This window comes from Vigna radiata, chromosome 5 (assembly GCF_000741045.1).
Source record: "Vigna radiata var. radiata cultivar VC1973A chromosome 5, Vradiata_ver6, whole genome shotgun sequence".
NCBI classification, from domain to species: Eukaryota; Viridiplantae; Streptophyta; class Magnoliopsida; order Fabales; family Fabaceae; genus Vigna; species Vigna radiata.
In genome coordinates, this window is record NC_028355.1 from 22,084,232 (window position 1) to 22,108,189 (window position 23,958).

General features: G+C 31.6%; 4 protein-coding genes across 4 annotated transcripts; all 4 read left to right on the plus strand.

Moving 5' to 3' along the window:
• Positions 1 to 3,165: 3,165 nt before the first annotated feature.
• Positions 3,166 to 5,814, plus strand: LOC106762167 (cytochrome P450 CYP82D47). Its single transcript, XM_014645919.2, has 2 exons — positions 3,166 to 4,403; positions 5,020 to 5,814. Exons 1-2 carry the CDS (start codon positions 3,441 to 3,443, stop codon positions 5,647 to 5,649), a joined length of 1,593 nt encoding a protein of 530 aa, XP_014501405.1. The 5' UTR covers positions 3,166 to 3,440; the 3' UTR covers positions 5,650 to 5,814.
• A 2,516-nt stretch (positions 5,815 to 8,330) lies between these two features.
• Positions 8,331 to 9,265, plus strand: LOC106762168. The gene has a single exon (XM_014645920.2). The coding sequence runs from the start codon at positions 8,615 to 8,617 to the stop codon at positions 8,945 to 8,947; it is 333 nt and encodes a 110-aa protein (XP_014501406.1). The 5' UTR covers positions 8,331 to 8,614; the 3' UTR covers positions 8,948 to 9,265.
• Positions 9,266 to 14,393: 5,128 nt separating this feature from the next.
• LOC106762169 (cytochrome P450 CYP82D47) lies at positions 14,394 to 16,709 on the plus strand. The gene is made up of 2 exons (XM_014645921.2): positions 14,394 to 15,402; positions 15,958 to 16,709. The coding sequence occupies exons 1-2, from the start codon at positions 14,428 to 14,430 to the stop codon at positions 16,573 to 16,575; spliced, it is 1,593 nt and encodes a 530-aa protein (XP_014501407.1). The 5' UTR covers positions 14,394 to 14,427; the 3' UTR covers positions 16,576 to 16,709.
• A 2,627-nt stretch (positions 16,710 to 19,336) lies between these two features.
• On the plus strand, positions 19,337 to 23,954 carry LOC106760471 (wall-associated receptor kinase-like 14; the record flags this gene model as incomplete). Its single annotated transcript, XM_014643901.2, has 4 exons — positions 19,337 to 20,357; positions 22,435 to 22,509; positions 22,646 to 23,231; positions 23,435 to 23,954. Coding segments are annotated over exons 1-4 (1,938 nt in total), but the record flags the coding sequence as incomplete, so codon positions are not given.
• Between the last annotated feature and the right edge of the window lie 4 nt (positions 23,955 to 23,958).

Here is a 23,958-nt window from a genome sequence, read left to right on the forward strand (position 1 = left end):
GACATATGGTTTATTCATTAAAGTTAAGAGATTGTGATGTGAGACTAAATACATCGTAATACATGGGAGATAATACTCATTATTAGAGGAACTATCACCATGATTCATATATTTGGTCTCTTATTACATTTGATGGTTGAATAAAATGGACCAAGTGGGAGAATGTTAGCCTTATACAGAAGAGAGGTTACATTTTTTAATATTATATTCTTAATATTATATCTTTCCCATTTATTTTATTTCCTTTAGTTAATATTATAAAGCAGTTAATATTCTGAATAGTGATCCATTTTATTTTTAAAATAAAAACCGTTTGTAAAACGTGTGTGCCCATCATTCCCACCATGATCTCTTCTGAGGTTAAATACTCTGTGATGGTTTTTAGAATAAAATAGATTACAGAAAATTTCATATCAGGTCACTGAGCCTACTCTTTCCTTCATATATATCACCATCGTGTTTTAAGAGCAAGGGTTCAGAAACCAGAAATTAGGCAAGCATACAACGTACAACAATGGCTGGAGGTTGGTCTTTCTGCTTCCGCTTTTATTCTTGTAAATCTAAATATGATTAAATGTGCTTGTTTGATATATTTAGATTTATTGAATCTTCAGTATGAATCTTTGTATGAACATGTTTTTACAGCAGATGCTCCAGATACATGATAAAGATGCGAAAATAGGAAAAGACTTGTGTTAATTAAAGTTTTTGTACTATAAACGTTAGATACAATGTAATCAAATTTATTTTATTTCATTTTTATTTTTTAATTTCAATATTATATAAGTAGATTTCTGCGATGATATTTAAATTTTGAAAATTTAAATTTTATATCTTAAAAATGGGATAACATGATATTTTTAACATCAATTTGTACTTAGATATTATGTGCGTAAAATTAAATATTAATAAATAATATAATAATAAAATTAACTAAAATAGAGTTTAATACATATATGAACTTTAAATCTGGTTTAATCCTTAAAAATCAACTTATATATATTGTCAATTTATATGAAAACAAACAATTTATCTTTCTGTACCTGTTATTAATTGGATTGAAAGTTTGTGTTGTAGGAGTATTTTCACCACCACATCATGCGGTATTAGAAAACGACACGTGTTAAAAAGAACATCATCATGTGACGCCATATAAAAGTTCAGAAATTACAACTTTTTTATTTCTTCTTTTATCCTAAAATGGTCGATACTCGTGAGGTTTACTTGTGAGGCTGAATTCCATCATTGAAGGGTAATATAGCGACGATTTTCAAGTATAACAACGTGAAAAACGAGTCCACATTAGAATATGAATAGTATCTAACTGATATATAATTTGTAATAAAAAAATTAATTTGTTATTTATTGGATTTTTTTTAAAATATTTGTCAATATTTTAAAATTTATGAATACATGTAGATATTTAAAAAGATATATTTTATAAATTATTAAAATAAAATATAAATAAAAATTAAAGAAAAATATATAAAATATAATATAAATTAAAATTTAATTTTTATCAAATTTAATATAATCAAATATAAATTAATTTAATTATAATTAAATTTAATTTAGTTGTTAGATATATTACATTATTTTACATTTACTTTTATTTTTTAGTTAGTTTGTTATTATTTTTTATTTGTATTTTAGACTTAGTTCATATTTTTTCTATTATAAACAGAGAATCTTATGCGTGTATTTAACACAACTGAGATTAATCTCAAATATAATTTTTCACTACATTCAACATTAGTAAAATATAGATTAAATTTTTATTTTATTTTTTTGAAGATAATAAATACTTGCGGATACATAATATTTGTACTTGATCCGTTTATAAAAAAATATTAAAATACATGTAAGTACGGACTATTCGTTGCGGATTTTATCTACAAATATTCACGATTATGAGTATTGTTTCGTATAGTAGAGTCGAGAGTTATTCCTTCATACTTTATGTTGTTCTTCTTTGTTTTATCTCGAGTTCTTTTTCTAAGGTGTTTCTCACTAAAGTCCGGATCAAATGAGTAAGTATCTCTCAAAGACACTCTGATACTCAAGTTAGTTAATTATACTAATTAATTATCACATTTAAGTCTTAAATGTCTAATAAATGTCATCACCTACCTCCTTACTTTAAGTCTGTATTTATAAATTTCGGAGTGGACTTTTGATTATGACTGACCCAATTACAACCTAATAGTCTATAAGTATGTTTTATTTTGTTAATCGTAGTGAGTTTATGTTTATGACTTTAACATGTATGTTACACAACGATAATTTATAAAGATGACAAATCGGTATATGTGATCTCTAAAGTCACTAGAAAATACTCATTCGTATGAAAGTAGACCACTTGTTCATACAAAGGATGCATTGACCGGATGATTTATATTCTATAAATGTTTTTTGAAAAAATATTCTTTGACACACCTATATTTTTTATATTCATTTTACACTATCTTTACTTAATTTTTACTCTTTTTTTTTTCTTGAAAAACTACAAAACTTTATACTTATAAGATTTAATCCTTGTATTCTCTCTCAAATAAATGTAAGAATATGTCATGTTATTATTACTCATATTTTTTTTATGTTTAATTGTGTCCATTATACTGAATTACTTTATAGACATAGTATTTTATTTTATTTTAAATAAAAATAATTTATCTTAATTTAATGTTATGAGAGAGATTATCATTTAATCATCTAGAAAAAATAATCTTTAAGATATCATTTCTCTAATAGTACGGTTCTTGAAAACATGTCATGAAAACACTGTCATGGTAGAAGAGTTACTTATCATTATAGAGAATCTTCTCACAGCTAAAAGTTCTTTTTATTCTTAATATGGTGTTATCCACTCAATGGGTCTAGAAGATGAGTTTGTTTGTATATTAGGTTTACTTCCAAGGAGAACAATAAAAAAAAAAAAAAAGAGTTACATATTTTGATGGATGGAAGATAATATTTTGACTACGTGTAATTTTATTGATCTATTTGAATTTACATTTAAAAAAGTATTTAAAACGGAAGCTGTCACGTATACATTATTAAACATGTGTTGTTAAAAAGGCTTTTTCCTAATATAAATATAACCATCTTGAATTTTTTTTTTGAATAATTTAATTTCTATTTTAATTACATATCCAATTTCGTTATTAAGTTATTCCAGCAGAAAGGGTTGTGGAAAGAAGCATACTCATCCACATGTCTCCTTATCAGCAATTCTTTCCGTTCATTATCTTTTTATCACCATTATCACCATTAATTTGAATCAAGAAAAACATTTCCCCAGGAAATTGAATGCACCCGGCTATATGATTTTAGAAGTGATACTTTGAGTTATAATTCTATTCATTTTACGTTTTCAGTTTCCGTCCATGAAGCTAACACCATAGTCCCATAGTCAGACACCGACAAAAATCTTCAAGAGCATGTTGTACCACGAAAATCCTCTCTCCAACTACACAGAACCACTCACCGTTTCTTTCTGCTTGTTGTTATTTCTCTTCATTCTTTCGTCCATTTCCAGAAAGCTCAAAAACCACAGTGCAGGAACAAGGAAATCACCGCCAGAAGCAAGTGGCGCATGGCCTTTGATTGGTCACCTCCATCTCTTAGGAGGGTCCAAACCGCCACACGTTACGTTGGGATGCATGGCGGACAAATACGGCCCCATCTTCACCTTGCGTCTGGGAGCTCACAAAACGCTGATTGTGAGCGATTGGGAAATGGCCAAACAGTGCTTTACCGCCAACGACAGAGCGTTCGCTAACCGTCCAAAATCCATGACCTTTGAAGTGTTGGGCTACAACTCCTCCTTGATTGCGTTCATCCCCTACGGTTCTTACTGGCGCCAGGTACGGAAAATCGCCACGTTGGAGCTTCTCTCTTCTCGCCGCATAGACGCGCTGAAGCCCGTGATGGAAGCCGAAGTGAAAGCAGCGATGAGAGAGAGTTATAATTTGTGGTTGAAGAAGAAAAACGGCTTTTCCGAAATGAAGAGGTGGTTTGGGAACATAGCGTTGAACATTATGTTCCAAACTGTGGTAGGAAAACGTTTTTCTAGTGACGGCGACGTGAACGAAGAGAACGAACGGCTCCGAGTGGCATTCAGAAAGTTTTTGGATCTGGGCGGTTCATTCGCTGTGTCTGACTGTATGCCCTATTTGAGATGGTTGGATTTGGATGGTAAAGAGAGGAAAATGAAGAGAACGGCCAAAGAGATAGATGGGTTTCTCCAGATTTGGCTTGAAGAACACAAACGCAACCGGGATTGTAGTTCAGGTGAACGGAAACAGAGCCATGACCTGATGGACGTGCTTCTTGGACTTGTTGAAGAGGGTGAAGAGTTTGATGGTCATGACTCTGACACCAAAATCAAAGCTATGTGCCTGGTACGTGTCAACTTTTAGTTTGTTACTGTCTTTCTTCCTTATTCGTCACGAAAAATGATAGGAAAAATGTTTTTTTAACAATTATTTTTATAACTTTTTTACTATAGTTAATGTCATATAATGTAATTGGTCCATTCGTTTTAAATATTGGGACCAACAAGTGACATATAGTTTATTGACACAATATTATTAAAAAGATTTATTAACCTCATTATTAAAATTATAATAAGAAAAATGTATTTTTAATAAAAAAAAATTAATAATCTTTTACAACCGTTTATGACAGCATATGATTGAAGCATTTTAAATATGTGAATTAATAAAATAATGAGAAATAATTTGTTATCAAAAATTGTTAAAAAAAATTTGTTTAAATACATTTATAATACATCTTTGATTCTGGTCGTGTAGTTTCTTGTTTTCCTATCGAATATAATACATATATTTAGATTATTTAAAAATTAATAACATATTCAAGTATGATAAAAAATAATATTAAATATGTTCTTAAAATTTTAAATGAACTTTTTTTTTCTATTAAAATTAGAAACAATTTCTTTTGTTTCTCATTATTGATAAATAATGTAAAAGGTTTTCTCACTTTTGTATTTTGTAGGCTTTAATTTTGGCTGGTTCAGATACCACAACAGGAACATTGGCATGGGCTCTGTCTTTACTTCTCAATAATCGTAAAGTTCTACGAAAAGCCATTGAGGAATTGGATGCAGAAATTGGAAGTAAAAGGATTGTAAATGTGTCAGATTTGAAGAAACTAAAGTATCTTGAATCTATCATCAAGGAAACACTACGTTTATATCCAGCTGCACCACTTAGTGTGCCACACGAGTCCATGGAAAATTGCACAGTGGGTGGATATCACGTAGCATCCGACACACGTCTTTTGACTAATCTTTCAAAACTTCAGAGAGATCCATCTTTATATGCAAATCCGCTTGAATTTTGTCCAGAAAGATTCTTAACAACCCACAAGGAAGTGGACGTGAATGGTCAACATTTTGAGCTGATTCCATTTGGTGCAGGTAGAAGAATGTGCCCTGGGATATCTTTCAGTCTCCAAGCGATGCAACTCACACTTGCTACCTTATTGCATGGGTTTGATATTGCAACCAATGATGGGGGACCTGTTGATATGGTTGAACAGATTGGCTTTACCAACATCAGAGCCTCACCCCTCCAAGTCATTCTTACTCCTCGACTATCTTCTCATATTTATGATCAAATCTAAATGCTAAATGACGTTGGAGAGTCGTAGAATATAAATGTCATTTTAGAATAATAAATTTTACGAGCATGTCAAGCTAGTGAAAATGTGTATGGAATTATTTTTAATTATACAAAACATGTATAAATAATCTCGATTAATAATAACAAATTTATATGTGCATTATACCTAGTAGAGACCGCAATTAGGTTTATGAGCAACTGACAGAATATAAAAGTAAATATGTTTTATTTTGTTGAGCTTGAATCAGATTAGGTCCATGAGACAACTTATAAATATAAAGTCAAGGTCAAAAGCAAGGTACGCTTTACTCACACTCTACTACATCCTACTTCGATCAGAACTCAAATATACAATTGTGATACACAATTCGCAAAACCGCTTCTAACTCGAGCATCAGAGTGTCTTTTCCTCGTAGTCAAAGAGTCAACCAAGCGGCCCAGACCAAACATAACCGAGAGGTAGAAAAATCCTAGTGTCTCGGTCTCACAAAATATTTACCGAAACAATATGTAAAGTAAGTGTGCTAAAGTTCTTAATTAGCTGATGTAACCGTTTTGTCATTAGAGCATAACTCCTACTAATACTAACTCCTTCGGTATTAGCTAACCAACATCAAGGCAACCCCTGATGGAAAACCTGTCGACATGCTCGAACGAGTTGGACTAACCAACATCAAGGCTTCTCCTCTTCAACTCATTCTTACACCACGTCTCTCCTCCCATATTTATCATCACCAAATTTAAAAGGTTATGTTTGATGAATTTATTATTTCAGTTACTATTATATTATGGATAATTCAGAATATTAATTAATGACCAACCCACTTTATACCGTCTGGTTATAATTAGTTTGTCTTCTCTCTTCTTATGCTTGTACTCTCTCCCGAAAAGAATAACCATGAACCATGTTTAAACGAGAAGAAGACTGGTGAAAGAAAAATTCGTGTTTTTGTCTGTGTTTATATTTGAATTCAAAGTTTTAATGTTGTGGGGGTGTTTTCTCTACCACACCATACTGGAAAACGGCATATGCAAACAACAGCATCCATGTCATCCTCAAATGGTCCATATATATAGACTCCGACCAATCAAAAGTGTTAATATCACTTTCATCGTCATCGCGAAATCTACTTGTCTGACAAAAATCTATAAAATGGCCTCCACTGTCATAATCACTAGACAAATAATTCCGTGCATATTCATGAATAATTGCAAGTGTCAATTACGATATTCGCCACTTCCGTGTAGAAAAGTCTATTGGTGCGTTTGCACTCAGCTTTTGACCTTCTATACACAAAAAGTGGTTAAATTATGGAGCGTTTTCTTGAGCGGAAATTAAATTCTGCTTTTTTCAAGTACTTGAAAGTCATACCCATTATATGCAACCACTTTATAGTGATAAATAGATTTCTGATTTAATATTCTATTATTAGAATGAGATTATCATTTAGTTATTTTAATAAATATATATTAAGATATGATTTTTCTAAAAGTGTTATTCTTGTAGAAGATTTAGTTGTTCATAAAATAATTTTCTTAACATATTCAAACTGTGGACAAGCCAAGAAGTCTGACAAGTGCGAATTATGTATTTACTATAATGAAAATATGTTTTCAAAAACTCCATAACAGGCTATAGTTGAATAAAAAAATATAACTTATTTATGATTATATATTACGGTTTATTTCATAACCGTGGCATGTACTTATAAATGGACTATGATTTCTTTCAAAACTATATCCTATAATCAGAAATAGACTACAATTTATTTTTTTATAAATCTATTTTGTACTAAACCATAACATACAACTTATTATTATTTACTATACCTAAATATACTATAGTTCATTAATTAAAGACAACAATTATAATCATATATCTCCGTGAATAAGAGTCTAAAATTAATGACAAAAATATTAAATAAAACTTTCAAAAGGAGTTTTTAAAATATTTATTTAACTATTATTTCGTAACTAATAATGACATATTAACTGAAAAATCATCCATAATCGTGACTAAATTAGTATTCCAACGAAAAAAATTACATGACGAAGATTTACATTATTATTGTGTTCTTATTCTTGTATATTTACTAATCTCATATTATTTGGAGTCAATATCATTGAAAATTTAAATATATTTGTTCCTTACTTTTTAAAAATAGAATTTCAAGTGAATAATATTTTAAATGTGATGATTAATCTTCTAACATAAAGTTTGAATATTGATATGTAGGGACAAAAATGAGGGTTCAAAAACAAATCCTTATTCTCCCATTTTCTTTAACCCTCTATTGAATCAGATATATAAAATATTCTTACATGATGTAGTAGTTTGACGCGAAAATTAATTCAAGTTCAAAAACTAAACATAACAAAATTAATAAAAGATTAAAATAATGGGAAAAATATTTTGTTTTTAAAGTAGTAAATATAAAATAGACAATAAAATAAAATATAAATGGTTGAAAAATAACTTAAATAAAATAAAATACAAAAAAAAAAGTAAGGAAAATAATTTATGTCGACAGGTAGTGATAATACAAACGTCTAAGAATGTATACAGAAACTTTATGATAACTTGGTAGATTATTCATGACGGATAAGACCCAGCCACTAGATACCTGAGAATAAATGAGAAAGTGTTTGAAATCTGATTCTTATGATGCGTGAACGTTAAGTGTACAAAAACTTAGTACAGTGGAAAACACCGTAAGAAGGCCAAGAAAACCGACCAACCGCCATAGCACCAGCCACTAAAGACAGAATATTACTAATGTCTGATTCTCCATCGTTGTCGGTGTTAACCACACCTCGAATATCGCACATCCACCGTCTTTTTTCTGTTACAATAATAAAATCTTAAATAAAGGAATGGTGTGTAAAACGAGATATTCTGCCATGCCATCAGCTCTCATATTATATACTCCACCACAACACTACACTCGGAAGCACTTGATCAAAATATGTCTTCCACCTCCACGACGCAGAAACGGCAAAACCCAGTGTCAAACGGCAAAGAAATGGAAACTGTAAGCAGCGAGAGGGGCACCGAGGAAGACGAGTTATTGGGAGAGTTGGAGAAGAAAGAATCTTTGTCTGTGACGAGACAGTTGTGCATAAAACCGACTCACAGCTCAGAGAAACTCGATAAGGAAGTGGTTCTGCGGCGGATTCGTCACCGGAAGCGGATGAATAAGATCAGATCTGCGGTGGGAGGGTTCCTGTTCTCCACCACCACAAGCGATGCAGCTGCTCAGGGAAAGAAGTGGGTGGATGATGCTTTTGCTGCCCTGTAAATTAATCTTAATCTTGTCTTAGTTTTCTGAGTACCAAAATTTCTTAGTTCACAATAGCTTAATGTTCCATGGTTCAGTTCTTGGTTATTCTTTCTTTGGGGCTTGGTGTATATGTGTGTTTTTCTGGGAGATTGTAGCAACCTTAAGCAGCTTTCTTAGATTCTGCTACTACTGTTAGAAGGTCTTCATTATAAATACCTTCGTGGAGCACTAATGTCTAATGGGCCTAGCCTTTTTACCCTCACCGGGAGAATATTTTTTATGTACTCTCCTCTTGATTGAATGGCCTTTAATTGATGGTTCCAACTATTTATACTCCCCACTTTACTAAGAAACATATTATATTCACACCCCTTAAAAAAAAATACTTCCACATATATATTTCTACTAAAATACTTCCACATATTATATTCACATTTAAGTTAAAAGATAAAATAAATATAATTAAAATAATTATTATTTTGAATTGTTAAATGTGTGTATTTTTATTTGTTTCTTTTGTCTTGAATAACATATTTATCCCTACTTTTCTCTTTTCTCTTGCATGTGTGTTTTGGAGAGTATTTTCCGAAATTTTAGAAAAATACATATTTACCCTTACTTGTTTGCTTCCTGCTTCCTGATAAAAAAAAAGTAGTTAGGAGAGTATTGTCTGAAATGTTAAAGTAAATTACAAATTTATCCTGAAATACATTTCAAAGTATAAAAAGTATATAACTTCATCGGGAAAGTCACGTTCCAAAATGTAAAAAAGATAAAAAGTGTTTTAGCAAATATTTTTCATAACACTTTCTTTTTATTTTAAATATTTGTTTTGGAAACATTTTTTTATTTTCATTTTCAATAGTGTACTTTAAAAAATGTTAAGAGAATAATAGTGTGATAAGAAAAGTATAATTCAGAATGTAGACAAAAGTATTTTAAAAATGAGTTTCTAAGACGTTGCTTTCTCTTTATACACAACTTTTTATAATATATCTTTTCTTGTTTTAACAATTTTAGAAAGTAATTTCTAAGCATGTTTTATGATTTTAGAGTCGAGTGCAGTGATTTTTAGAACATGAAAAATTAAAAATGAAAAAAGGTGTTCCAAAAAGTAATTTAGGAAAAGAAGTTGTCTACCTAAATGCATTTTGAACTGTAAACATACTATTATCGAAAAATACCTTCAAAGTCTTTTTTTTTTTTTACCATCTTTTAATGTATTTTCAAAAGCATAATTTTGTTTTCCTAGTACTTTGAATAATACTTTCCAAAAGCATATAAATTGATGATGTTTCGTACAGACTGATGATAAACACAAAAAATGTGTTTCGAAAAGTATTTCTAAAGAAAAACAAAAGGTAGCATGTGATATCCACATGATATTTTGAAGAGTGTTTTGGAAAGAAAAAAAAATAACATTGTAGATATAAAAAAATACAGTATAAAGGAGTACATTTAGTATAAGCAGAGTATCAATAGTAGAAAATAAGAAAAGTAAAAAAAAAAAAAAAAAACTCACTGGACAAATAATACCGACCAAGAAGTACATAAAACTCAAAGAAAAACCGGTATGGCTTTTATGATTCGAAACAGAGGCCGTTGTTTCTGCACCACCGTTTTTTATTCTTGTACTCTCAAAAAATTCATACTTTTTTTTCATCAGCAATAATCTTATCGAAGTCTTTAACGTGGATTTGCAAACAGATAATAAGATATTAACGGTGGCTTTGAGAGTTCTTGTTGTTAAGAAATCATCTCCTTGCTAACAAAAGAAAAAGATCCGCCTAAAAAAAAAAAACACTGACGTTCAAATCAATAAGAAAATTAAAATTTCTGTAAACACAGTAAATATAAAATTTTCAAATATTCCTCAAAGAATACTTGAAAAATGCTAATTATATTTATATGATTAATACTAATTATATACCTATGCTTCTATTAAAATAATACTTAATTGACATATATAATAATAAATAATAAACATGTACCAAACTTTCGAAATTTAGTTATAGCACATAAATATGACTCACTTAAACATAAATTTGAACCAATTTATAACGAAGAAATTCAAGAAAACTTACTTGAGTGTACTCCTTAGTATCACAATTGGGTCGGATAAAAAAGAGATACAAGAAAGAAATTTGCAATAACCTGTAGTTGTGTATTGTTACCATTTCTGGTGGCATTCAATTGTCAAAAGTAATTAAAAAAAAAAACAGTTGTCAAGACTCACAATTAAACCTTTTAACTTTTTTTTTTCTCTCCAATGTTTCTTTTTCAAAAGTTATAAATGAAAAATGAAATAGAAGTTTCAAGGACAATGAAGAAAATTTGATAATTAGGGATAGGCAAAATTAACTAAAACTACATTGAATCATTAAAACTTATACTGAATAAAAAATGAATTTTGACATAATGTATTTTCTAACTAAAATGAAAGTAAAAATAGGGCAACAATATGGTACAACACAAATTGAGCAATAAAACAAAGTTTAGATAAATACAATTAAGGAAGACCGTATTACATCCAATTTTTTAAGGAGCCCGTTACAATTACAATTAAATAACCCACTAGTCTGATTTGTTGCTCATTTACAAATTCTCTGTTTTGAAAACATTACTTTGAAATTGTTCTAACTACTAATAATTGAAAAAACTTTTCTCATAATTCAGATGCAGAGTACAACTATTATAAGAGAAGCATCAGTTTCTGATGGGTACCAGAAGCTAACCTTTTAAAAACCAGTGCTCTAAGTTGTGTATCAACATTTAGAATTACTGTAGTTGCTTGTATTAATTTTCACTCTCAAGTGTAAGAAAGGGTTTCTTGCTGCTAATCAACTTCTGATTGTAGAGAAGCATCTTGAGAAAACTAAATCAGAAATTATTTCCAATATTTTGTGCAGAAAAAGGCATAAGAAAACAAAAAAGTTATTCAATCCTCCCTCAAGTCACCCTCTTTACAATTCACACAGTACATCAATATTCATCTCTCAAGACAAATATCTAAATTTGTCTGTTGAAGTTTACAGTCAAATTGAACATTTGAAGATGTCATATTGTACATTAGAGTCTTGACTCTGATACTTTCACTTAGAAAATTTTCAGAATGTCAAAGTGACACCTTTCTAATGGCTAAAAAGAAGTGTTTATAATAATACTTCATTCATTTTTATCCATACATAATATTTATATTGATGATACACATATTTTATTTATAACAAGATTGTATTTAAACAAGTAATAAAACTATCAATTATTAAAGCATTCTGTTTCTTATTCAAAATCAAAATACATTTACACTAAATTATTGAACATGTTTTTGATAAATTTAATTCCATTTTTTACAACACTGAGAATATGATTAAACTCGGAGGTAAAAGTATTTAAATATAATTCAATTTATTACTTATTAAATGTTGGGTCTAAGTCTATTATAAAAAGAATTTCATTTTTCTTTTATGAATGACAAGTGTAACTTGAACTTTGTAATATATGTATTTTATTAAAGATAAATTTTAAATGGATAAAGTTTTCCAAATCTATAATGTTGGCCTATACTTTACTCTTTTACATATTTATATGAATAATTATTGAATTCTTAAAAAACATTATTTAAAATTCTCATTGATCCTAGAAAGTTGCAGATTTGCAAATTGTATCACCTCCAATTGTACAAATCCTGAATCCACTAACTTCGAACAACTGCAAACATTATGAAGAGGGAAACAAATTATAATTCTGTAGAATATATGATTGTTTCAAATACTCCACCAAGAACTCATCATATATAAATCTCGTAGTATTCAAATTTCTACCACATTCACTCATTATATACAAGTGCAGTCGTTTTCACATATTCATATACTTTGGATATAGACTGAACTTGAAATTACCTGCAATGAGCTTAGTTTGGAGCTGACTTAAAATTGCAGCGAATCTAGAAAAGCCTAACTTTAAACATTATCAAAACAAACTAGTAAATTTTTAATAAAACATATTTACTTACATTGTTTTGACTTTGTTGTTTAATGGAATCTATAACTGTCAAATGAAACATTATACTAAGTCAAAATAACCTAACAACAACCACAAACCAAAAAAATTAAGACTTTGCATTCAAAAAGCACAACAACCCCAAAATGATCATCAAAAGTTCAAACCACAGTTAAAGGTACCACAGTAAACAAAACAATCCCTAAATGATAAAAAAAAATAAAAACAATTCAAACTCACAGAACAAGAATAAAGGATTACTGAAAGGAACAACGAGAAGTTTCAAAAACCACATCCAATGGTGGTTTTGTCCTTTGTTGGTGATTTAGAACAACGGACAACAATAGATAAGACTCTGATTAACGGCCGGAATCCGATGAACCGTGGAAAGTTGGCTAACGACCAGGTTCTACTTAGATAACACTTGACGCTTTCTCTAAGATTCTCTAGTAAGAATGAGATTTTTAAATTTTAAAATTCAAAAATGAAACACGCGTAATCAGAACCCGTAATCCCATTTGACATTCACTTTTATATTATTTTCAATTTTTAAAATTTCTTCCATATAAATTAATCAAAGTGCGACACATGACTCTTGTGTGTCAAAATATTGTAAAAATTTGTTACTTAAGTATCATTCCTTGTCAAATATATGTTTTCTTTATTTTGCCTTTGAATGTCATTTATTATATTATATTTTCTTGGGTTAAATATGTTTTTAATCCCTGTACTTTGGGACGATTTTGGTTTTAGTCCATTTTCAAACCAAGGTACAATTTAATCCTTCAACTTTAGAAAATTCTGGTTTTAGTACTTTTTATCAAATTTTTTTAATTTTATTTGTTGTTTCAAATGCGTTTCTCAGTTAACATTGAAGCAAAAATGTGTCAAACAATGTAAACAATCCAAATGCTATAATGAAACGTGCTTGAAACAGCAAATAATGTTTAAAAAAATTGATAAAAAGGACTAAAACCAGAGTTTTCTAAAGTTGAAGGACTAAATTGTACCTTAATTTAAAAATAGACTAAAACCAAAATCGTCCTAAAATACATATACTAAAAACATATTTAACCCTGATTTCTTTTCATTCTCTTTAGGTTTTGTTTCTTCTTCCTAATAATTAAACAATTTTTTTAGAAAAAGATGTTCATGAGTTGAAGATAATGTAGGATGTCAGAAAGAAAGATGTTTTGGCAAATGAAAGCACTCAATTATTTTAAAAGAAAAAATAATACTTTGACATTGATGTTTGCTTTTCAAGTGATACGGTGGATCTCTTTTTTTTCTTTAATATTTACTGAAGATAATAGAGTAATTTTGAAAGAAAAATTAAAATATAGCGTACACCATATTATAATTTGAAAAATAGCGTACAGCCATTTTAAAAGCGATACTTTAAGTTATAATTTTATTTAATTTCCTTTTTTTGGTTTCAGTATTCATATACTGACATTAACCTCACACCATAGTCCCATAATCAGACATTAACCAATAAAATGTTCAACATGTTGTACCAGGAAAACTCTCTCTCCAAGAACACAGTACCACTTACCGTCTCATTCTTCTGCCTGTTTTTGTTTCTCTTTATTCTTTTGTCCATTTCCAGAAAGCTCAAAAACCACAGTGCTGCAACAAGAAAAGCACCGCCAGAAGCAAGTGGCGCATGGCCTTTGATTGGTCACCTCCACCTCTTACGGGCGTCCAAACTGCCACATGATACGTTGGGCAACATGGCGGACAAATACGGTCCCATATTCTCCTTGCGTCTAGGAGCTCACAAAACGCTGGTTGTGAGCGATTGGGAAATGGCCAAACAGTGCTTTACCGTCAACGACAGAGCGTTCGCTAACCGTCCAAAATCCATGAGTTTTGAAGTGTTGGGCTACAACTCCTCCTTGATCGGGTTCATCCCCTACGGTTCTTACTGGCGTCAGATGCGTAAAATCTCCATGCTGGAGCTCCTCTGTTCTCGCCGCATAGACGCGCTGAAGCCCGTGATGGAAGCCGAAGTGAAAGCAGCGATGAGAGAGAGTTATAATTTGTGGTTGAAGAAGAAAAACGGCTTTTCCGAAATGAATAGGTGGTTTGGGAACATAGCGTTGAACATTATGTTCCAAACTGTGGTAGGAAAACGATTTTTTAGTGACGGCGACGTGAACGAAGAGAACGAACGGCTCCGAAAAGCATTCAGGGATCTGTTTGATCTGAGCGGTTCACTCGCTGTGTCTGACTGTCTGCCCTATTTGAGATGGTTGGATTTGGATGGTAAAGAGAGGAAAATGAAGAGAACGGCGAAAGAGATAGATGGGTTTATCCAGATTTGGCTTGAAGAACACAAACGCAACCGGGATTGTGGTTCAGGTGAACGGAAACAGAGCCAGGACCTGATGGACGTGCTTCTTGGACTTGTTGAAGAGGGTGAAGAGTTTGATGGTCATGACTCTGACACCTCAATCAAAGCTATGTGCCTGGTATGTCTCAACTTTTACTTTGTTACTACCTCTCTTCCTTATTTGCCACGAGAAAAATTATAATCAATCTTCGATTCTGACATAATAGGATGCTTGTGTAGTTTTCCGTTTCCGTCATCCAACATAATACATACATATTTAGATTATTTAAAAATTAGGATAATCAGATTTTAACAATTTTTTTTAAAAAAAATTTATAATAAATTATTTTTATTAATTTATTTAAATTTATTTTTAAAAAAATATTTGAAAGGGATCAATAAGATACTATGCTTTGTAAAAAGATTGTAAGAAAAACGTTAAAATAACATTTTCCTAAAAATTAATATAGTATACAACTATGACAGTAATATATCATTAAATATGTTAAAATTTTAATCAACATTTTTTTCTATTAAAGTTACAAACAGTATCTTTCTTTTCTCATGATTGGTTCATCAATGTAGATAAGAACAATTGTAGCATGAAACATCATTTCACAAATAGTAAAATAGTCAAAAAATTATTTTTGGTGTAGATAAATGTAAAAGGTTTTCTCACTTGTGTATTTTGTAGTCTTTAATCATGGCAGGTTCACATACAACAACAAAAACATTGGTATGGGCTCTCTTTTTACTTCTTAATGATCGTGAAATTCTACAAGAAGCCATTAAAGAATTAGATATAGAAATTGGAAATAAAAGGATGGTAGAGGTATCAGATTTGAAGAAACTGAAGTATCTTGAATCTATTATCAAGGAAACATTACGTTTATATCCACCTACACCACTTAATTTGCCACACGAGTCTATGGAAAATTGCACAGTGGGTGGATATCATGTAGCATCGGGCACACGTCTTTTAACTAATCTTTCAAAACTTCAGAGAGATCCATCTTTATATGAAAATCCCCTTGAATTTTGTCCAGAAAGATTCTTAACAATCCACAAGGAAGTGGACGTGAAGGGTCAACATTTTGAGTTGATTCCATTCGGTGCAGGTAGAAGAATGTGTCCTGGGATATCTTTCGGTCTTCAAGCGATGCAACTCATACTTGCCACCTTATTGCATGGGTTTGACATTGTAACTAATGGTGGAGGACCTGTTGATACAGTTGAACAAAACATCAGAGCTTTTCCCCTCCAAGTCATCCTTACTCCGCGTCTAACTTCTTATATTTATGATCAAATATAAACGCAAACGCTAAATGATGTTGGAGATTGGTAGAATATAAGCATATTATGATAGTAAAAGTGTGAAAGGGGTTAATTTTAATCGTGCAAAGTGTGTATAATCAAAACTTTAATATAATTGGTTTTTGAGTTTTATTTCTCCTATCACTAATATATAAACACTTTTTTATAGTGGCTTTTTATATCGATTGAAATTTATGAGATATAGAAAGTCATGTCTTAGAGCATTGTAAATTTGAAAAGTTTCTATATGATGAGACCTAGAATTAGTATAGAAAGTGGTGTGACAACAAAACTTCAATAAGTTACCTACTTTTTTATATTGGTTAAGCATATAATCAGTGTAGAAATTTGTTTTTATGTAACAATCATACTTGTTAGACTTAAAAGTGACACTTTGGCAAAACCCCAATAAATTACAATTTTTTTTAACCACGTAATTGATATAAAAGGTAGTTTTGCTACATCAGTTAGACTTAGAACCAATATAAAAAGTAAGGTTTTGGAAAAATTGTAGTATTGGACCAATTTTCCTATATCAATTGCTCTTAGAACTGTTATAGAAAGTCGTTCTTCTATTTCAGTTAATCATTTCAACATGTATAGAATGTTTAATATTCATCTCCTTCTTCCTTTCACGCTTCACTTTCGTGAAACTTTTGAGCTTATGTTGTTCTCTTGTTCTCTATGTTTTCATTCCTTATTATTCTCTTTGTGTTAGGTTGTTAATCGTTCTTGCTCTTTGCGTTTCCATTTGTTTTCTTTACGTTAGTGTCGTTATTGGTTGCTATTGTCTTTGGTGTCGTTGTGGTTCGCCTTTATGTCACAGGAGTTTGTCTTTATAATTACATTTGTTAGTGTCGTTGTGGTTTGTATTTATTGTCGCTACTGGTTGGAGCAATTGTGTCCAGTTTTGCGGTGGTTGATTGTTGGTTGTCGTTGCCGCTAGTTTTCTTGTTGCATTCACTCCTTCCTTTAGAAGGTTTCTTAGTTGTGTTTTTGGTGCTACAGTTGTGTGGTGGGTCGCGCTCGTGGTCTGTTGGGTTATGCTGAAGCTTCCTTGCGTGGTATGATGGGTTCTGATATTTCAGAAGTTGTCTTGGTGTGGTGTGTTGCTACTCGTGCTGGTTTTCTTATCGTCTTATTGCGGTTCCAAGTAAGTTTCAAACCTTAATTTATCATTGTTAAGGATGTTGTGTTTTTATGTATTTAGTGTTACATTGCATTTGTTGAGAGAAAAATTTGATGTTGTAAGGTACTTAATTTTTTGAAGCTTTCCGTGTCTGTGCTAATGTATTTAATTGATCTTATTTTCCTTCTACATTAAAATTAATGATATAATTGTGAGGTTACAAGTGAGTGCATTCTTGATGGTGAACAAAATCACCAAATAAATTATAGACAAAAGAAAAATGAGCATCATTATAAGTCATAATTAGTTTGATTGTTTATGAATGAGATATTGGTCTCTTAAATACTTTGAACTGAGACTCACACAACACATAAAGAGCCACTTAAGCAAGAGTATTACAAGTCATGCAAATATTTTTACTTTATATACAATTCCATTAACTATTTAAATGTTGTCATAAATAAAAAGACCAAATTAACCAAAATAAAAACTTAATTAAACATAAAAAAATAAAAGCTATACTAAATAAATTAAATAAAAATACGAACCGAGTATTTAAACTTATAAAAAAATATGATACATAAATATTAAATTTTAAAATTTTATGTAAAAGGTAGTCAAAGAGATAATTTATGTATCATGAATAATTACTCTTACGAGATAAAATATTAAGAATCCAAATACATTATACAATCTAGATTCTACAATCTACAATGTAAAATTACTTTAGATAACCAATAAAGTAACTGCATAAACACATTAATTTAAATCAACCGTATCAAACTTTATTGTTGTTGAGACTGAAAAAAATGTTAAATAAAATTAGGAAAATCACAAATAGTTGAATTTTTTTAACGAAAATAATAATTATACATTTAACTAAAAAGTTACACAAATTTCGTAAAATTTTAATCAATAAAACAATCTAATGATATATGATTTGTATTAATATTCTGAAATCCCAATTGAATATCAGATTCTAAAAGAAATTCTCATAATTTATATTGGAGAATATAATTTTCTTAACTTCTAAAAACCTTAGCTGAATATAATAACGAAAATAAATGGTAAAATAAGCTTTTAATGTCTGAATAAAATAGATCCTTATAGAGTATAAACTGCATAAATAAACGATATAAAATAATTGATAGGAAATTCAGTTGTAAGAGGCAATGAACCAATTAATGTGGCGCAATTTCTACTAAATCCTTCCTTGGTGTGCTTGATCCATTGTCCTGTATCGAACGTTGACTTGACCACCCGTGAGGAAGCTGCACCAGCAGTTCAGCACCCACCCGCATTATTCAAAACATGTTCTTGGAAACGGTTCGTTAAAATATTGGAAAATGATATTTTAATATCATTTTTTTTACACCATTTTGATATTGTACACGTGTCAAAATGTTATTGGATGATTTTAAATTAAGAAAAACTGAGCTAAAGACATATTTAGAAGAGAAAAATCAAAGTTTTTTTTTTTTAATTTGAAATCGTCTAACCACATTTTAATACGTTTACAGTGTCAAAATGGTATCAAAAGAACGATGTTAAAATATCATTTTCCTAAAATATTTTTGTGTCATTATTGCGCTCCTTCTTTTTCCATCTCTCGCCATTATTTTACGCCTTCCAATAAACTAACTATGCCAGTTTAGGAATGTGAACAGAAGACATTACAACAGAGAGAGAGAGAGAAACCTAGGCGTGGAAACAACAAACACCTCCACCACCCTCTTAAGTCAAGTCTCTTTAGCCAATTCTTACCATTTTTTCAATCCTATCTATCATCAACAAAACTCACCACTCACCCATCAAACACAAAACGATGTCTATTTTCTATCTTTTTTCCACTTTTCCCAAATGAAAAATACCCTACCTTTATATTTCTTTTGCTATGATCACTACACAAAAATACCTGCTTTTCTGCTTCTACTTAGTACTGGCTCAATTCATATTTTTCATTCCATTAACCAGTACCCAATTGCAGCATCACCAGTGCCGCCAAACATGCGGTTCCTCCGATCCTTTCCCTTACCCTTTCGGATTCTCCTCCGGGTGCTTAATCCGTTTGAATTGCACCGCCGGAAGACCCTCCGTCGGAGAATTCCCCATCCAAAAGGTCACCACATACAGCATAATCGTCAACATCGAAGCTCAGTGCAGTCGCCCGTTCGATAGTTTTGGCCAACTCTTCAGCCACAAATACGCGCCCACTTTGCGAAACGTGATTCTGCTAGACAATTGTACCGGAACTCCCTTGCCCTTTCCCTGCTCCATTTCGGGGAATCTGATCCGGACCCACTTCGAATCCGTGGGATGCAACGGCACAGTAGCGGACAATTTGACTTGCTACTTCGAGAACAAAACAAGCGGTTTCGTGAATCGCCGAGAATTGGAGTCTTCCGGGTGCAAGAACTTTATGTCATCTCTTTCATTCCCAGATGTTACAGACGTCTCCGGTGAGCCTCTGTCTTTGGAAGTAAATACAATCGAACTTGGATGGTGGGTCCAGGGAGATCGATGTCTTTGTTCTGATCACGCCAATTGTACCAAGCTTCAATCCCCGGTTGACGGAAAGCCCGGTTTCAGCTGTGGCTGCCGTGACGGCTTCGTCGGCGACGGGTTTTTGGCCGGAACAGGTTGCCAGAAAGGTTAGTTCTGTTTCCCTTATTTTTGTTTTACATCCATAATTCCCCGTTAGCTTGTTGGTTCAGCTTCTACTATAGACTAATCCGTTAGATTAGGTATTCATGATTCAAACTTGCTCTGTACTCATCCTCTTCATGATCAAAATTGAAAACAAATATAGCGTGTCACTCACAAAATAATAACAACATTCTTTTTCGGACTAGAATAATATTCGTGATTAGTAAGTTAATGCTTCACCTCCAATAAAAAAACAATGCTTAGGACAGAGGTTTAATTTAAGCTAACTTTTTATTCTTCTCCTTTCAATTTTCACTCAATCTTTAATAATTTAAATTCTTTTCTGCTCTTTACTCTTACGCTGACATAAAGCGATCACGGACTCTCGTTTCTCTTTGCTGGAAATAACTCCGTGATGAAAATGACTTGTTTTGTAATTTTACTCTATGCTCTTACTAATACTTTATTATCAATACTTTGCATGAGGTTTAATAATAGCCTTTTTAAATAAACATAATTATGAGAATAAAAAATATTGACCAAGAATATAGCTTTGTATCTTAAAATTACAATTTTGAAATATATATTAATCATCAACTGGTTGTCAATGATAAATTGATTTTTTCTAACAAAAATATTATTTTAACTACTTTATTATATAGAAATACTAAAATAAAACTATGATTGTCACGTTATTTTCTGAGTTGGTGTAATGTCACATGGTGATAAGGGAAGAATTTGAAGTACCCTTACGTACAAAAACATAACAAACTAACTCTATACGACATTAGTAAATACAAAAAGAAAGTGCGAAAAGATGACATGAATTAAGACAATAACTGTAAATTGCTAATGACGAGACTACCCCTGGAAAAGATAGACATAAAGGAAGTAGGACCCAATTTTTGATAAAGAAAAGAGGGAAATAAATAGTGGAGCTGAAACATGCGTGTCACTTAATTTATTGGAGCAGCTATGATTACGGGCAATTTAAGTCAACTAGACTAATCAAAGAGGCAATGGTCAAATTTTGAAGAGTTTTAATAATAAAAAAACAGTTTCTTCTCAGAAAATAATAAATGTTATTATATTAAATTAAGAATATAGAGTCCTAAGTTATTTAGATTTTCAATTTTCATACCTTTTATATTTCATTTTTGTCTTTGTATGAAAATTGGAAGAGTCCCGTGGTGCAAGAAAAGGAAATTTCACCTAAAATCTGTCTTTTCAGATAGATTATTTGTACTTATCAATTATTGGCTTAAATAGTTGTAGAGTGTACTTTAATAAAGGAAAATAGCTTCTTTGAATGTTCTCCGTTCAATTAATACTATTCAATCCATTAAATTCAGATTATCTAACGAATATGTTATAGTTTTATTTTATACATGAACTTATTGCGGACTAATATTCTTTCTTCTAGAAGGAAAGAGGCTTAATTTTACAGTAATACTAAATTTTCTGTATATTTTATACAGAATGCATAAAAAGGTAAACATATTTAATTTAATGCTTTAAAATATTAACAAATATTTTATATCTTAATCTAATAAGTAAATAAGTAAACAGAAAATGTTAAAAGAAATGGAAAATTGAGTGCTTTCTTTGTAGATAGAAATATTTTGAAATCATACATTCCTTTCACTCAGCGGGGACGAATCGTTCCAACTATGATTGATAAAACTTTCCGATAATCTCGCCGCGTGACCGTAGTCGAACAAGTCATGAATTAATGATTGCAATAAAATATAGTTGTCAAAAGTAATTAAAAAAAGCGTAGCATGAAATTACTTACAATTAAACTTTTTTAACTTTATATTACTTCAATGTTTCTCTTTCAAAAATTATAAATAAAAAATAAATAGGAAGTTTGACATTAGCACGCCAGACATAGACTTGCCAATTATTGAGCCGAGAATCCAGATATTACGAGATACATTTATTGCTGCAAATCCTAATAATTCATATTTTTCTTTGCATTCCCTTTAAGTGACATTCATTTTATTTTATTTTAACCTATTTTCTTAGCATTAAGCATTTACTTAGCTGGCATTCATTCATGTGACTTGGGTATTTGAACAGCCTCGTCATGCAACCCAGCGAAGTACTTATCTGGCCGATGTGGAGGAACAACCAGATTCGTTGTCTTAATCGGAGGTAACCTCACCTTATTCCACGTTTGGAAAATGTTTAGGATCAGGAACTATGATCAACCACGCACGTATTAGCTTCAGAAGCAAATTAACTTATACTTAATCATTGACCGAAACATTGCGCGGAGCTTATTTTGCAGGGTTTGTTATCGCCGTTTCACTGATTATTACTGCGGGTTCACTATGCTGTTTCTTCCGCCGGCGCACCAAATTGAGAGTCACAAAGAGCACAAAAAGACGATTAACCGAAGCCACCGGAAACAATGGTGTTCCTATCTATCCCTACAAAGACATTGAGAGAGCCACGAATAGTTTCTCAGAGAAACAACGGTTGGGAACTGGGGCGTACGGCACGGTTTATGCAGGGAAATTGTACAGCGATGAATGGGTTGCCATCAAAAGGATAAAACACAGAGACACTGACAGTATTGAACAAGTAATGAACGAGATCAAGCTCCTGTCCTCTGTGAGCCACACCAATTTAGTTCGCTTGTTGGGTTGCTCCATTGAACACAGAGAACAAATCCTGGTGTACGAGTTCATGCCCAATGGAACACTGAGTCAACACTTGCAGAAAGAGAGAGGACAAGGTCTTCCTTGGTCTGTTCGACTCACCATTGCCACTGAAACGGCACAAGCCATCGCGCATCTTCATTCAGCCATTAATCCCCCCATCTACCACCGAGACATCAAATCCAGCAATATACTTTTAGACCACAATTTCAGGTACTTACACCCCCTATTTCTTTCTGTCTCTCTTTTCTTGTTACATCATATGCATAATTCTCGACCACCAACATCCCAAGTAATCTATGCATACAATGATGGGTTGTTACTAATTTTTGTTCATAAATAAAACGTTTGATTTCAGTCTTTCTGATCACTGAAGTGCTTAAATGTATTAGCTTTCGTTGATATTTTTGTCTCAGGTCAAAAGTGGCAGACTTTGGTCTTTCTAGACTTGGAATGACCGAAATATCGCACATTTCAACTGCTCCACAGGGAACTCCTGGCTATGTGGATCCACAATATCATCAAGATTTTCACCTCTCTGACAAGAGCGATGTTTATAGTTTTGGTGTTGTTCTTGTTGAGATCATAACGGGGTTAAAAGTGGTAGACTTTTCACGTCCTCCTAATGAAGTGAACTTGGCTTCTCTTGCTGCAGATAGGATTGGAAAAGGGCTTTTGGATGAGATTATAGATCCATTCCTTGAACCCGAAGTAAGAAGTGACGCTGGAACCCTTTCCTCCATCCACAAGGTGGCTGAGTTGGCATTTAGATGCCTAGCGTTCCACAGGGACATGAGGCCTTCGATGACGGAAGTGGCTTGTGAGTTGGAGCAACTTAGGTTGAGTCAATGGACAACATTGGGAGACAACAACTGTGCAACCTCAACGGAGTTGTCCTCTTGCTCTTCCTCATCCAATGAAAGTGAGAAACCACTGAGTA

Excerpts from the sequence above, each read along its gene's own strand:
- LOC106762167 (XM_014645919.2), top strand. The coding sequence starts at position 3,441 with ATGTTGTACCACGAAAATCCTCTCTCCAACTACACAGAACCACTCACC. Across the intron at positions 4,404-5,019 it reads AAATCAAAGCTATGTGCCTG|GCTTTAATTTTGGCTGGTTC; the intron begins GTACGTGTCAAC and ends TGTATTTTGTAG.
- LOC106762169 (XM_014645921.2), top strand. The coding sequence starts at position 14,428 with ATGTTCAACATGTTGTACCAGGAAAACTCTCTCTCCAAGAACACAGTA. Across the intron at positions 15,403-15,957 it reads CAATCAAAGCTATGTGCCTG|TCTTTAATCATGGCAGGTTC; the intron begins GTATGTCTCAAC and ends TGTATTTTGTAG.
- LOC106762168 (XM_014645920.2), top strand. The coding sequence starts at position 8,615 with ATGTCTTCCACCTCCACGACGCAGAAACGGCAAAACCCAGTGTCAAAC.